Source organism: Dermacentor silvarum, chromosome 10 (genome assembly GCF_013339745.2).
Source record: "Dermacentor silvarum isolate Dsil-2018 chromosome 10, BIME_Dsil_1.4, whole genome shotgun sequence".
In the NCBI taxonomy this organism is placed as follows: domain Eukaryota; kingdom Metazoa; phylum Arthropoda; class Arachnida; order Ixodida; family Ixodidae; genus Dermacentor; species Dermacentor silvarum.
The window spans coordinates 121,794,314-121,810,946 of record NC_051163.1 but is presented as its reverse complement, the minus strand read 5'-3'; the positions used below and the strand labels follow the sequence as shown (position 1 = coordinate 121,810,946).

Below are 16,633 nucleotides of genomic sequence, written 5' to 3'. Positions count from 1 at the left end.
AGATGAAGTTCCGCATGCTGTCTATGTGTCGTAGCACCTCGACAAACGTGCTAGACACAGGCACGGCATCTGTGGCAACGTCGTCGTCCTCGTCTGATGTCACAGCGGTGTCGGCACTAGGCCATGCCTCGTCGATGGCATCATCCAGCGACACCTCGCCGCAGATCACAACGTTGTCGTCGACCTCCACGTACTCGGCGAAGGTTGTGGTGAGGTTTAAACCCTCAAAATCGTGGCATTCCTTGGTTGGACTTGCCTTTTTGTAGTGAAGCCCAGTTGCTTGTGATCGAAGAACTGCCAGCCAGTTCCCTATGCTTCTTGCTGTTCGCATGAGCTTTCAGGTCTGAATATCTGCTGCCAAGTTGACAGCCCCAGTGCTTGCACGCCGCAACTTGTTTTCCGTCACCAGACGCTTTGCATTGCAGCCATTTGCTGAGCAAGGGATCCTTCAACCACTCTGTCCTGAACTTCTGCAAATATACCGTATAAATGCGTGTAAGGGCCGCACTTTGTTAAAGATACGAGGGAGACTTTTCAGAATGCGGCCCATTCACGCGATGTGTAAAAAAAAATTTTTTTTCGAGTACAAACAATGTACCAATTGACGAACAAAGAGCATTTATTGCAGTATCCATGTCAGTAACTCAATCGTCCTCAGTCACCGATTCCTCAGTCTCCGAGCTGGTGCTCTGTTGTGGCGCACACTCATCATACCACAAGAAGTCATCTTCGGTGCCATCCAAGCTGTTGGAGATACCAGTGACTTTGAAACTTCGGCATACAATGTCCGTCGATACCGAGAATCCATCCAAGCACAGTCGCAAGCGATGCCCTCTTGAGCCGTCCGGTTGGCGTCTGCTCGTGGCCGCGTCTTGCCATCCATTCCGTGTACTGCCTGCGGAATTCAGCCTTAAAAGGCCGATTAATGCTGACATCCAGTGGTTGCAGCATGCCTGTGAGGTGGCCCGGAATCGCAGCCATGTCTGTGCCGACACAGCGCATCTGTTCCTTGGATCTTATCCAGCACGTGACCACAGAAGCTATCCAAGAATAAATGCAACCGTTTGGCCAACAAGGCGCCTGGGCGGTTCTGCCTAACAGTTTTTACCCAGTCGAGCATGAGGTCAGCGTTCATCCAGCCCTTTTCTTGGACGCGAACTGTGATTCCCTTGGGGAAAACTTCATTGGGAATTCTTTTCCTTTTCTATACAACATAGGGGGGTAGCTTCCGCCCGTTCGCAACACTGTGCAGCATTAGCGCTGCACAGTGTTGTGGACAGAAGATTGCGGAAGATCTCTGCCTTGCAGTTGTCTGCAAGGCAGAAATCTTCTTACTTCGACTGTACAGTTTTCAGGACAGTCAAACCACACAGCGATCTGGTCAGCGTTCGCTTTTTGGAACAGTTCATAATTGTGTTCATGGCGGAGGCCGATAACATACTTCTGAAAGCTAAGCACCTTGTCAGTGTAGTCGTCTGGAAGCTGCTGGCACAGCGTGGCCCTTCGCCGAAAGGAGAAGCCCTTCCTCTTCAAAAATCTTCCTACCCAGCCAGCACTAGCTTTGAAATCCTCGTGTGATATGCTTTTCGCATGTGCCATGGCTTGAGCCTTCATGCGCACCATGTCCGTTGTCAATGCATAGCCAATGTTTCTCACTTCCATCACATATCAGAGTAGCTCTTCTTCTAATTCGGGAAACTTGTATAGCTTACCTCGGAAAGCGCCCTTTTTGCTTCTTTCCGACTACACCATTGTCGAACGCACTTCTCGTCCATGTCAAATTTTCTGCCAGCTGCACGCTTCCCGTGTTCGAGAGCAAACTCAACCACCTTCAGTTTAAACCCAACCGTGTAGCTGTTTAGGCGCTTGCCCATTGTGCTATTAGTAAACGCTTGGATGAAAACAAGCCAGCAGTGCAAAAGAGCCAAATGGCGTGCAAAGCATGTGCAAATGACCAACCAACGCACAAAACTGGAGTTAATGATGCTAATGCCGATATAGACAGCGCGAGTTCGATAGCGCGAGTTCGCCATCTGTTGACAGCGCCTGGAAGCTCACAAAGACGCACGTATTTTGAACACGTGTGGTTCGCGGAAAGGGGAAAATCCGTCATTACACGACTTTTTTTTTTTTTTTTTCAGATACGTATTTCGGAAAAACTGGATGCAGGGCCCGTACATACGCGCGTTCATATGGTGCTTCAGCATAACTCAGGAGGAAGGAGAGTCGGGTTACACGGAGAATAAAGAGAACCGTTTTTCGACACAAAGCAGTCGGACGTCGATCCTTTCTTCTCTGCAACTTCGAATGCAAAAAACAAAAAGGGGGTGGCTGCTTCGCCAATCGCCTTGCTTCCCGCCGGGAGCGGGCTCGCTGTTTGCACTGCAAGCAGTAGGGGGCCCGCCGAGTCCACGGCTTGGGTGCATCACACCTCGTCCGTTTTGTCTTGCCTAGAAAGCGATCGCCGCTTTGAAGCCTCACGGATTTTTTTGTCAGACGGGCGCAGCAAGTGACCAGGAGCCCTCCTACCTTGCTGAAGTTAAACAATTTCTGTATTTTTAGAGGACACGGAATTTGTTTTTTGCAGGACAATTTGGTATTAGTGCACTGCGTGAGGCATCCGCCAGAAATCTGCCATGTATGAAAATGGCCCATCAAAAAATCCGCTAGCCGCTAGACTAATTTTTTCCCCATCAGAATAAAATCAAATCCGGCAGATTTAGCGGAAAATCTGCTAAATTGGCATCACTGCTCCCGAGGGTCGTTGTATAACGCAGGTCAGGTGTAAAATAGCTTTGGATAATCGGGGTTTTTAATGCATTACTTCTATGGGGACGTAGCCGGGACTGCGCTAATCCTTCGTAAAACCTGGGTCGTCGCAAAACCGGGGGGCGTATAACCAGGTTTCCACTGTGCATGCTGAGCATGTCTGCAAGCGTACGGTTGAACTGCTTGCACAGGCTATTCGTCTAAAGGTGGTAGGCGGCATTTGTGATTTGGTTGCTCCCCATTATTTGGAATATTTCTTCAATTAAATTGTTAACAAAGTGCTTGCCACGGTCAGTGACTATCTTCGCCGGTGCTCCGTGTTGCAGAACTACTTGCTCTACAAAAGCTTGGGCGGCCGCAGTGGCCGTTGCAGCGAAGCATGCGACTGCTTCTACCCACTTTGTGTGGTAGTCTGTCATCACAAGTACATAGCGATTGCTGCGTTTGCTTTTCGCAAATGGTCCCAAAAAAGCCAATGCTGGTCACATTCATGCTTAATTCACGTAGAATTGATGCTGCAGCATTCTGGTTTCCCCTGTTGAAATGCAACACAGGTTCTGCAATGGCAGCTTGAACTGCAAAAAGAAAGAGTGCTGCTCTTTGGAGACTAAACTCCAAATCACTGAATGTAAAATTTCATTCGAGTTTTGGGTTTTCCACCTTTGACATCTCTGCAGCAAACTCCGGTCAGACAGGTGCTGGTAAACAGGCAATAATGCCTCTGCAACATCTCTGGGCAAGTTGTACTTATGCTTTATGCTTTGGGTCAGGCACTCCTTCAGCTTTTGCGGCATTCTGCGAGCACATCTGCTCACCATGGGCACAAGCTGTGGTTTGTGCACTGGTCAGTGGATGTAATATAATAGTACGGGGCCATCACAGCATGCTGCATTGCATCCAGATCCCCTTCATGTGACTTTTAAGTGCACAACCATGGTAGGGGCAGAATCTGGTGATGGAGGTCACCAGTGAGTCACTCCTTTCCTACTACAGTTTTGTTTTCTGCTTTTGCACAAAGTTTATTAAGACCGTCCCCATTTGCTTTTGAATCTGGTTGGTGCAGTCTTCTTTTTCCACGTCAATAAAGCCATAAACTTTAGTATCCTTTTAGCATTGTACGTTCTGCTATCGCCGTCACACAAGACTGTTGTATAGCGAAGATTGCGCCTTTATAAAAGAATGAGGCCTACTTCTACCTCCATTTGCCCAGATTTACTGCTGGTGTTCTTTTGGCATGGATGAGCTTCTCTCCATTACTCGTAACACTCGCTACCCGGCCTCGGGCCGAACTCGCAGCCCAAACAAAAATTCGATAGCACTACGTAGTCTAGAACATAAACGGTAAATACTTCAACAACAGGTTCAACGCCAATGTGCAAAGAATGACCGTGTCATCCAGTTGCCATCAAAAAATACTGCTACATTACCCCTGTGTCTGAAGCGCAAGTCCTCGTAGAGCAATGCGACTTCTCACGCGCACTGTCGTACAACTTCTTCGGCCACTCGCACCTAGCAGCGGGCTCCAGCTTATTTTTCAGATGCCACTGAAATGTCTTCTTGTGCTTACTCGCCGGCACAGCCCCACGGCAGAAAATATATTGTTCATGGCAGTTTGGCCATTGCCAGTCGAAAGCACCGCACGTCCCGCAAGCATATTTACCTCAAAGGTTGTTGACCTTTTCAATTGCTCCACTCGGCGCGAGCTCCACGCATCCGCGATCTCACCACAGTTGTCGCACATCATGTACAGTTTCACTACCAGACCGTTATCATGATCACTGCAGGCTAGCTTCGCTTTTTCTCAGCACAAGTGGTTACTCAGAATTCTGAAAAGATCGTTAAAATCAAGGTTGACGATAGTGTACGGGGCTGCAGGTTCCATCGCTGCTATCTCTGTGTCGCTTTGTCGGCTGAAGTTGTCAATTTCATGCGCAGTCGCTGGCGTTTATCCAAGCCTTTGAAGCGTCACTCTCTCCTCGGTCACGAGCGTAGAATCTTTTCTCACGTGACCAGTGTCAGCAGTATCGCAGCTTACCAATGTCAGCAGTATCGCAGCAATGGATCGGTGAGGCGCAGCTGTACAACACAATATTTCAGCTGCCAACACACACTACGGATGCACTCATCGAAACTGGAAAAAACATTTTAGCTGCAGTTGCCATGCACTTTCACTAACAGGTGAACCACTAGCCAAGCCAAGAAGTCGAAAAGTGAAATTATTTATTAAAATACTGGGACAGCAGGTCCACCAACTTCTCTTGGGCATTCACTTGCCGCTCCCGCAGAACTTGATCAACTTTAGTTGCATCTCGCAATGTAGCTATCAGTTCATTTTGTTGCTCCAGCAAGTTATTGCGGAAGTTCTCTGCGGCACTCTGCCTCATCCGTTTTTGTGGGCGGCACTGTTGTCTGGTGGATGCAGGCCCTTGGCTATCGCTTGCAGCGTCTTCCACTGTGTCTGCCACCTCCTCCTCTCCTGAGGTATTTCCATTTGAATGTTCCATGCTGGAAATTATCTGGAATGAATAAAAATATTTGTTGTTTATGCCATGCACCTACACATCAATTGGCTGTTTTCAGTGGTATTTCATTACACCCGAGTGCAAAGCCACACAAAACAACCTTGTTGTGTATATGACAAGCAAAGTATTTCGTGTATTAGGTGGGGTATTCCAGTTTTCCTAATTCTTTAGGAAACTTTTTTTCGGGGGGAAGTAATTCGAGTGCTCATAAAAACATGGCAAATCTAGATTTCAGGGCTTATTTTCTATAAACAGGTTAAAGTATCACGTATATTAGCACTTACCATTTCAACAGTTTCATCTGGAGAGCAAGGGCTCTCCTGAATGAGGGAGCGATCATTCGCCGGCAGTGCACCCAAGACCCTGTGTATTTCGGAAAAAAATGGCCAGGGAGACGTACTTGGTAGGTACTTGAGGCAAAGCTTTGCCATACTGGGGTATCTGAAGGTGCCCACAGTCCGCCGCCAGTCACATGGGTTGCTCTCTTTCTTCAGTAGGGCTTCTTCAGAATATGCATTAATTTCCCATTCTGAAGTAGACAATGGTGAACTTGCTACTTGACTGCTTGCAAGATTGTCAAAAGCACTCCAAACATCGGAGGATGGCTGCACACACTGTTGTGGCTCCTGCACTTTTGCTGCTTGCTGCGTGACTTCCACAGCAGGGCATAGGGCAATATCTTGAAGCACCAGATCTTTCAACCACATCACCTTTTGTTTGTTGTTTCTGAATACCGTAGACTTGAAGCGTGGGTCCAAAAACATGGCCAAGCATGCTTCTTTTTCCTCGGCATACAAGGGGAATCTGGTATTGAGAGACCTTGCCAGTTCCTTATGAAAGCCTGTTGTGCCGCTAAAGTTTCTGAGGCAACTTTAGGCAACTTAGCATGCCAAAAATAATTGGTATCTGAGTGGAAAGTTATGGGTATTTGTCTGCGCTAGTTATCACAGTTGCATCGTATAAGGGCTTCAGTGCTTCCACATATTCAAGTGCCTCTTTCCATTCTGCTGATCAGAGACCACCAATGCTGCTGCTTGACGTTGCCAGCTCAACAGAGACAGCCTCCTTCAAGTCCAGAGGCAGGACAGCATTAGGTATTCGCTGGTCCACCTTGTATCTACATCTTGCACCAGACAAAGTGGATCTTTGTCCATATTCTTCTGGTACTCATCTAATCTCTTTTGCGCAGACGAGCTGTCCTTATAGTGGCCCACGATTTGCCTCGTTTTCTTGCACAGACGGTCATTTGACAGTGTGTTGGGGATTGCATCATGAATAGCTAGCTGCAGGGTGTGGGCGAAACATGCACACTCAGTCCACAGGAGCCTTCTAACCGCGGCACGGATGTTATGTCCGTTATCTGTGACGATGTACTTGCGGCAGCCATCCGATATTTCCCATTCCGCACACATCTCGAGAAGCATTTGCGCGATGTTTTTGCCGGAATGGCTAACAGCCACGTGGCGAGTGTTAAGCGTGAACCGCTTCATCCGAAAACTTGGAGTGAGAAGGTGGCAAGTGAAGCTCACATAACTCTCGTTGGTGCGTGATGTCCACATGTCGCTGGTAAACGTGACAGCAGCTGTACCCCCTTCAAAAGCACTGCCGAGCTCGTCCTTCTATTTCTTCCATGTGTCATCAAACAAGGGCGGAACAAGGGTACGTGAAAGCGTGGTGCACGATGGTAGGCGATAGTTAGGAACAGCCTCTGCCATGAGTTCCTTGAATCCGCGGTCCTCAAGAACACTATAAGCATGACACCCCTAGTTATTACATATCTCCGAGTACCGCCAAACTAGGACTTTCCTGCGCCCCCCTGTTCTCGTTCTCTGCTTAGTGCACGTTGCTTACTTGTATCTCTGTGTCAGGTTGTCGATCTTGGTCTGCACCTGCCGGCGAGTTCTCCTGATGCCGCTCTGCGCAAGAGCTGCTACAATGGCGTCATATATTTTTGCATTGTGCTTCTCCCCTCTGAGTTGCATTAACCCTTTCCTGCCCGACAAAAATATAAAGGACTAATCATTAATATTATCGAATATTATTACTAATTTCTGCGTACTAATAGAGTTTTGAAAAGTAAGAAGACGACAATCGGCTTATTTGACGTAGAACACATACCCGCACATATGTGTGGGCTGGGCTTTTATTCATGTGAACCATGTAGCAAGGAATGCATGTAAAACTGCTTGACTTACAGCAGAAAGTACATTGTTAGCGCTGTGTGTGGAACACTTTAAAACAGGTTTTGTCACTTGAAAGGCACAAGTAGACATTGCATTTCTCACAACGCGTTCGAGTGCGAGAAGTAAACCCTTAAAGCCTGCAGCAACGTGCACACGACAAGCTGTCCACTGATGGCCAGTGGTCATATGAGTCCAAACGTTTGTCCACGCCAGGCATCTTCGCAGCTCCAGGGGATCTCTCGGTAGAATGATTTGGTTGGACGTTTTCGTTGTTGCTTTCGAGTCTCTTGCGTTTGGGTGACGCGCAAAGTGCCTCAGCGACAGCAAGACGAAAGTCCAAGAGGCTCATTGCGTTTCGCCTGAGCACCGCATCTTTTCGACAGGCGTCCCTGTATTCGAGCCAGCAGTTGGCAATTGCAAGATCAACCATGTGCAAACTGACCTTCAATGTCCACTTTTTAGTTTTCACTGCCACTCTGTAATATTCAACTAGTTGATCACAGGTATCGACACCTCCCATACTCGCATTGTTGCGCCTGACGACTTCCAGAGCGGGCACATCGATGTACTTCTCCTTTTTGCACCACCACTTCACAGGTTCGACATTTGTGGCACCGGCACAAGTCGAAGCCAGTAGCACCGTCCTGCTGTCTTTCCACTTGACAATTGCTACTTTCTCATCGTTTCGAGTGAGTTCATCAAAGTCTCCTTGCTTCATTTCCGAATCGCTTCTGAAGCGGACATTACGCACTCGGTTCGCCATGATAATACCCGTGCCATCAATGCCTTTCTTTAGCAGTTCGTCCAGAAGAGGGATGGTGGTGAAGTACCTGTCAAAAAATATCGAGGATTTCTCTGGCAATGTGCGGACTAGTCTCAGCGCAGCGTTCGGACCCAAGCCAAGTGACGTTTCAGCAAGGGGAGTGGACTTTCCTTGATAGATCTCAAAGTCTATTACTAAACCCTCAGGTGTGGTTACAACAAAATTTTTCAGCCCGAGTGGCCTGGGCTTTCCCTTCACATATTGGCGGAGAGGACACCTACCAGTAAATGGTATCATTTGCTCATCAACTGAGTAGCAACGGGGAGCTCTCTCCAGTTGCGTGCATCGGTTCCTAACCACGTCAATTACTGGTTGAACTTTCCAAAGCCTGTTCACATCCTCGGCTTCTCGCGGTTTTTCCGTGTCTACGAAGTGCAGACTTGACCGTAGCTTCTTGAATTCTTTGCGTCTCATTACGCTGCTGATGAGATCGAAATGGTACCCTCTTTTCCAATACATGTGCAACTGCAGAAATCGAATGCAGCCCATGACTAAATGCATACCGAACAGCTGCTTTACCTTTTGCGCGGTTGCTTGCAGAGCTTTCCCATGCTTTGACATGTGGTACATATTGGTCTTTTCAGCGGCATTTTCAAAAAACTGTTCGTTAAAATACTCTGAAAAGTACGCCAATGGACTTTTGACATCTACCAAAACATCGGCCCCTTCAACGGCTCCAGGCGGGTCAGGCTTTTTGGGAAACGGCTTCTTCATCCAAAAGGTGCGACCTCTACCATTGCTCGCAGGGTTTGTGGACTGGTCACCCGAGGCAGAAGGTGCGGGAACAGAGTGATCAATATCTTCATCATTGTCACTGTTGCTTTCACCGCCGGGTTGATTTGATTCACGATTTTGAATTTCTGCCAGCTCGTCGTCATCGTCGCTACTGAATTCGACGTCAGAGGAATCCAGGAGCTTCAAAATTTCTTCCATATCATTTTCGTCCTCTGGATTGAAAATTCCTGCAGGTGAAAAGAGTGCAAAACTTATGCATCACCACAACAAAAAGCTCGTTGCCAACTGACAGCTATGGCGTTGAACTATTGCATCAAAAACCTCCCCAAACAATTTTGATCCTCACTGTGATTCATGAAAGGTAATAAACGAATAAAATGTTACAACTATACACCTATGCAACGCTAAATGTAGTTCCTCACGGTTTCAGATACAGCTGTTGTTTCATGCAATCACGGAACCAATAATTTGTCCACTAATGGTAATCATATTTCACGCAACGTCACATTGTGTCGCTAACTTGACGCATGAGTAAACGCCATAAAACACCTACAGGGGAGCCGTAAATACAACTCGCAAAAAATTTTTCGGAATGAAAAGATATACCGCGCTGGTCACAACAGCGCACGAGCATGCCAACTTGCACTGTACCGCGACGCATTTCACGACAACAAACGCCCAGCTCGCACAAACGTGCGTGTGGCTTTTTCGCGCGTGACCACAAAACGCCCGCGATGAGAACGAGAAAATATTTTAGTGCTACTTGTTTCCCGACGTCTTAAAATTGCTATTCTATAGAAGTTTTTCGGGAAAAATACGAATATCAAGAACAAATGCCGACTTACTTTTCGGAGGTGGCTGGCGTGGACGTAGATGCTGAGACGCCATATTTCTTTGAGAAATTCCTCGCCCTCTGGTGGTCAAATTCATGAACCATTGAAAATGATATATTCTCCGGGACATTGACATTGCCGACAGAGGTCTCTGAAACCGAAACTGAAGTAGGTAACGTTCAGTGACTGCTTTTGCTTACCCACACATTTGTGCGGGCTGGGCTGTAAAGGGTTGAGTGGTCCTCCCACAGCCGGATCAACACCCAGGTTTCCGCCTCCGTCCACGTTGACCGTGGCTGTGAAGGGTTGCTGCCGTTCCGAACCTCCGATGCCGGTGCGAGCGAAGCAGACGATGAGGCGCTGGGATCCCTCATTGCGGTGTTTTCCGACCGGAGAGTTTTGCCGTACTACACGTGCGGCTCGCGCGCGGATGAACAAACGAAATGATGGAACGACACTTTCCCATGCGGGATGGCGAAGCATGGTGTAGAGAGTACAGGTGCTCATGTCCTTAAAAACAAATTGAAAGCTCCAATTACGTGGTGTATAACCAAAGGCAAAACAAATAGTAATGCTAAACTTTGTAAGTGAGTCAGTTACGACGACTTTATTAACGTGGTTTTTTTCGCAGCTGTAGCTATCTGGGAACCACAGTACTCCATCCAGCCGTAATGTTCATTGCCGAACTCCCTTCGCGAAAAGCTTCATTAAACTTCCTTGGCGAAAGGGAGACGGTGTGACACCGAGCTCATCTCCTTCAAGATAAAGACGACGGAGTTCAAAGGAGTTCGCGGGTGCCCCTGTGACTCTGTGTCTCTCAATGGATGGGATGGAGAAAACTTTATTTCGTCAAAAAGCATGTGCGGACGATTCCGTGTTAGATGGCCATCAACCCATGGTTGACGGCGACCTGGGTGGCCCACTCCACGACGCTGGTCTGTACGACCGGGTCTGAGCTGGCCAACACGGCCTCCCACTGCTCGAGAGAAGGATCAGGCATAATATCCACCGGTGGCGACAATATGCTACATTCCCATATGATGTGGTCATAGGTTGCCAGTTCCTGGCACCATCTGCATTCCGGCTTAATCTCCTCCGGGTATATTTTGCTCAACACGTATGGATTGGGAAAAGACCTAGTCTGCAACCTTCTCCATATGCATTCCTGCGCCTTAGTCATCTTCTTGTCTGGGGGTGGGTAAATCCTCCGCTCCAGCTTATAGTGGTTTGTAATGTCGTGAAAGGACACCAGCCCATCTCTCGTGGACCTCCCTGGAACGACCAGCCCACCTGCTCGGCTGACGAAACCTCGAGCATTTATGTGAGCCGCCTCGTTCCCAGGATTCCCAGAGTGTGCTGGCACCCAGACAATTTCCACCTCCCTAGTCTCTCGTCTCGTGGCCCTATTCAGCAAATGTGCCGCCGTGACAGATATTCTGCCCCTTGCCAAATTTCGGATGGCTGTTTTTGAATCGCTGAGAATCAGGTCAGATTCAGTATTAGCTATAGCTAGCGCTATTGCCGCTTCCTCTGCAGTTTCTGAGGAGCGGGTTTTGACCGATCCAGAGGCGATCGAGCGTCCCCGTCCGTCCACCACCGCAATCACAAATGCGTCCTTGTCCTTGTACTCCGCAACGTCTACATAGACTGCCCCGTTGTACTTCCCGTACTTAGCATGTAAAGCTCTAGCTCTTGCCTTCCTGCGTTCCTCATGATGTATCGGATGCATATTCTTGGGCAAAGGCTTTATGTATAAGGTCTTGTGGAGTTCCCGCCGCACCTGAGTTTTCATGTCCCCGACAGGAGCCTTAACCCCAATACCGATCCTCTCCAATATGTCCCTGCCCGATTTAGTTTTCGAAAGCCTAGCGAGCTGCATCACCAAGTGTGCCTCCCGTAGTTCTTCCAGGGTGTTATGCACCCCTAATCTCAGCAGCCTTTCGGTAGGCGCATTGTTAGACAGCCCAAGGGCCGCCTTATACGCCTGCCTAATCATAGCATCCACCTTGCCTTTTTCCGTCGCGTCCAACTTCATATAAGGCGTCGCATAAACTATCCTACTGAGCACAAACGCCTGTACTAGCCTACACAATTCCTTTTCCTTCACCCCTCTCTCAATACTGTGGCCCTGTGTCCTTGTACTTCGCCCTCCACCATGGGCATGTTCTTTTCTCTCGGCCCATCCTCTTCACATTTCATCATACATGCTGCTTTGCCCACGTATCTTGATGTGCATTTGTCCGCCCTATGACCTCTCTTTTGACTCAGCTGGCAAACCACTGGTGGACCACGTCGATTATCCCTCACCCAGCAGTTCATTGCTACATGTCCCAGCCGGTTACAAAGGAAACATCTTTGTGGTGTCCCTTGCCTGTTCATTGGACCCCGATTCCTTGTCTCCCCTACTGCTGTCATCAGCACGTTTTTGTCACTCTTTCCTAAATTTCTTAGTCCCTGCACCTCTACGAACTGATCTGAATGCGCAGCCATCTCCTCTACTGTTTTTAATTTCCTCTCCTTGAGGAATATTGCCAAACTGTCGCTGCACCTGGCGAGAAATTGTTCTCCTACGACCTTGTCCCGCACCCCTTCATATGTTTTCTTGGCCTCCGACAACTCCATCCATCTTTCAAAGTAGTTCAAACTGTTTTCCAGTTTCCGCGTCTTCCGGCTTACGTGGCCTGAACTTTTCGCGGAAACCCTCGGCGGTTAGCCGGAAGCTTTGCAATAAAGTGTTCTTCACCTTATCATAGTCTAGACTCTCTTCAGTGGGCATCCGTCCAAACACACTTAAAGCCTCAGCTACTAGACACAGGCTTCCACAGTGTCTTTAAGGAAGCTGAGCAGGTCACTGTAGAGCCATGTTTTGTCCGCCAAGGAATCGTCGACGTCATCCGTTCCAGCGCCACTCTTTTGTGCATCCTCCTGCACTTTGGCCAGTTTCCGAAATTTGTCTCTCAGGCTTTTCCATCGTTTCTGCACGATGACCTCTGCACGAATATAAATGAGGACTTTAGCAGTTGCATCATGCATGCAGTAAATGGAAATGACACTACAGATACACGGCATATGGTTCAAATTGACAGCACAAGCTTAATTCTGACATGCACACTGTAGATTTGGCCAAATTCTGCAATAATGATGTCAGTGTCGTTAAGTTGCAGCAAAAATGTACATTGGCGAAGGCTGTTTTATTTCCTTTGCTTCACTTCCAGCTGTGAAGGCAACAGAAGCTGAAGTCCAGTGCTCAGCAATTGATCACTTGCTGAGAAGCGAAGTTCCCTCATGTTTGCCTAGAAATTAATCATTTCATCAGATGCAATCCTACCGACACGATATTCATGTGTCATCTAAGCTCTATATTCCCAACTACTATACCTATGACCTAGTATGTCTGGTATGCAAATTCCACTATGCTGTGCATGCTCAGTATTGAGAAATTCCCATGATGCATTTCACATACATTTATAATAATCAATATGCAGTCTCCCACATGGCATCTGTACAGCTCATATGTTGTACCTTCAACAGCGAATGCAGGCTTCAAAAACAGCATAGAAACCCGCTTACCCCACATGTATTGAGGAGCAACTGGAAACTGTTGCTGTGCATGCAAAAGCAAGAGTGAACGGATAACATGACTGTAAGAAAATAGTCTGTGCCGCTTATGTGTTCAGTAAAGCCTCAACTGTTACGCCTTACTTAAAGTACTACTTAGCCATGGCAGCACAAAGTCGGTCCTGTCGCCTTCAGCGCATATAACTTTTCTCAACTTGGGCAGTATATAATGCATGCTGACAGTGAATCCTTGTGTAATAAGAGGGCTAGGTGGTACTATGGCATCTCTGGAAAACTATATGTTGTGCTGCCCAGGTCACACTCAAGGTCGCCTGCATCAGGCAAAAGTGGCCAGGCGCTGTTGCAAGGGCCAGAGTCGGCTAATACATGACAGGATGAACAAACTAGCTTATCGTAGTGGTACTGAAAGAAGACAAATAAAAATATTTTTAGACCACATCTTCGTGCGCGTGTTCGTGGACCCTCAATGGTTTTGTATGAAGAGCATGTGTCACGTGGGATAATTTGTCATATCTCTATGCATATGCTTTGCGTGCATTGTGTGGTCTTATGTGCAACAAAGGTGAAGTAAAATTTACTTGTTGCAGCTTTTACTTGGCAGGAATACACGCTTGTCCTCTCCCTAGCTCACCTCGAACACGGATTCGGGGAGTACCACTGCAAACATCACGTAAAACTTCTTCACATATTAGCGATTACTATACACATCAATCCGGCTGCCAACAAATTTTTTTTCTTCACTTGTGAAATAATTTTATTGCGTTTTAGCTGCTACTTCCATGCATGTTTGCCCAAGTACAATCGAACGAAGCCGGGAATGCTGTATGGCCTACGCTGCTTCGGCCGTGTCTCACTTCTTCGCTGCTTGCAATAAATACAACCTATTGTTAGAATCGCATAGCCCTTTCTTATGTTTGACTTCAATGCCATTCATTTATTGCAGTCACTCATTCGATTACACACATGAAATGTTTGAAACTTACCTGCGCCGGAAACATTTGGCAGCACAGCAGCGGCTACCTCGGACCACAGCCTTTTTGTACCGATTTTTATGGTTCCTGTGTCGCAGTTGCCACAGCTCCGGTCGTATAGACGCAGGAAATTAGAACATCATTATCAATTATACTGTAAAAAGCTGCACCGTTTGCCATGCCTGCAGCACATGAGAGCGATAAGCGGCATTGGACGCGGACGAGGCACACACGGACGGCAACACCAGAAGCTCGGTCTGTAAATGGCCTCTGAGCTCACTCACATGGCACAGCGCGCCATCTTGGAGGCCATAGTTTGCTTGCCTCTTGCTTGTACCACCACTTCTGCCGTCGGCACTGCAATCTGACATGCTTGGTCTTGCACCTGTGATAGCAAAGGTCACACCGATGCTTCCTCCTCTTCATCCACGTCATCATCACCGACGACTTAGACAATGATGTCATCGTGTCATCATCACTGCAGACAACAGTGCAGTTGTCGACACTTACATAGTCTGCGAAGTCCACGTTGCCCAGCACTTCACGTACCTGAACAGGAACACGATTGTTCTCATTTGAGCCGCTAGTTTCCATGCTCGGGGTGCCAGAACCACTGTGAGAGAAACAATTGGCTATTGTTCTGTTACTTGGTTCCAGGCACAGACAATCATGTGCAGAGCAGTGAGGAGAGTCGTGGTTTAGGTCTTCGCATTGTCAGCGCACAGTATTACCTTCTCAGTAATGTGGCGTCGTTAGAAAGTCGTAAGATTTTTATCACATTCTGGTTCATGGACTGAAGGATCGCAGTCGTGTTTGTAGGAAGGTAGATGAGCTCACTTAAGTGTAACTCCATGACTACTTTGTGCGCAAAGCAATTATGGACAAGGAGAATGTGTCTCTTCACCAGTTCGAACTGTATGTCCAGCTTTTTCAGCCACTGTTTAGAGAGCTCGCCTGTCATCTGTGCCCTTTTATTGGCACCATAGTCTACTGGCAGGGTGCGTGTGTTTTTGAAGCAGTGAGACTTCTAGCACTTCCCTATCACGAACTGTTGAAGCTTCTCCGTTCAGATCATGTTTGCCCTGACCAACACTGTAATCTGCTCTTTCCTGCGCTTGCCGCCTGCGCGCATGTCCCCCCTGTAGGTGTTTTTTTAACAGCGAAGCTGTTTAAGCTGGAGGTTAGTCCGTATAGCGTAGACCAGAAATGTGGGCCGATCCTGGAGGTAGTGCAGGAAGGGTCCAAGCGCAATGGCACATAGCCCTGTGAACTAGCGAAGCTGCTTGAGCTCGAGAATGGTCCGTCGAGTGTACGCCGCAAAACCTCCGCCTGGCGATGACGTCACCATGTGTCGCCTAGCAACGCTTCGCTCCAGCTGCACTAACCGCACCAGGCCTGGCCACAGCTGCGTGAGCTGTGACGCCATCTCACACGCCGCATCTTTTCGCCTTAGCTATAGAGGCTGGAATGGGCTTTCTAGTGTCGGGACCGGCAGAGGAGAAGTGTAATATTTCCCGTTCTTGTGTGTAGGTGGCACTGCCACTGGCTGGTGCGCTCAGCTCAGGCACTTGCGTGCGCAATCCTACAGCCTACAGTGCCGAAACTCGCTGGGAGTGTGCTTTCTTTTATTTTGCTTGTGTCACGCTTTTTTTTTTTCTTTCGCACCATGGCCCTATCAGCCACGCGAGCTTGGTGCAAGATCCAGCGCTGGCTTCGGCAGACAAGTACGCTAACGTTGCAGGATCCGCAGTTGTGGCTCTCCTTATAAAGTCCATAGGTGTATATTTGTTTGTAGCAGCTTACAAGCGATTGAAATTCTTCCTTTTCCACACCGAGAAATCAGTACCATGCATTCTGTTAACGCTATTCCTGGAGTGCCCCAATATGAAAAAAAAAATTTAATTATGGGGTTTTACGTGCCAAAAGAAAGATCTTATTATGAGGCACTCTGTAGTGGAGAATTCCGGAAAATAATTTGGACCACCTGGGGTTCTTTAAAGTGCACCTAAATCTAAGTACACGGATGTTTTCGCATTTCGCCCCCATGGTAATGCGGCCGCCGTGGCCAGGATTCCCAAAATGAAAGCTGCTTCGGCATAGCCCGAGTGCTAATTACGCAAAAGCCTACACTGTAAACAATGTAAGCTGATACAGGTAAACTGACACTGGGCCAAGCGCAATGGCACCGCAGTTGCAAACCGCGTACCTCTGAGTCCTC

General features: G+C 47.9%; 1 protein-coding gene across 2 annotated transcripts; it reads right to left on the bottom strand.

The window, feature by feature from the left end:
* Nucleotides 1–3,515: 3,515 nt before the first annotated feature.
* Nucleotides 3,516–7,282, bottom strand: LOC125940725 (uncharacterized). 2 transcript variants are annotated; one of them, XR_007463923.1, is made up of 2 exons: nucleotides 5,576–7,282; nucleotides 3,516–5,274 (listed from the first exon to the last, which is right to left on the bottom strand). XR_007463923.1 is itself a non-coding variant. In XM_049657200.1 (2 exons), the coding sequence occupies exons 1-2, from the start codon at nucleotides 6,053–6,055 to the stop codon at nucleotides 4,986–4,988; spliced, it is 780 nt and encodes a 259-aa protein (XP_049513157.1). In that variant the 5' UTR covers nucleotides 6,056–7,282; the 3' UTR covers nucleotides 3,516–4,985. The 2 variants fall into 2 exon arrangements, 1 of the variants encoding a protein (XP_049513157.1); XM_049657200.1 differs by having other exon boundaries at nucleotides 3,516–5,285.
* Between the last annotated feature and the right edge of the window lie 9,351 nt (nucleotides 7,283–16,633).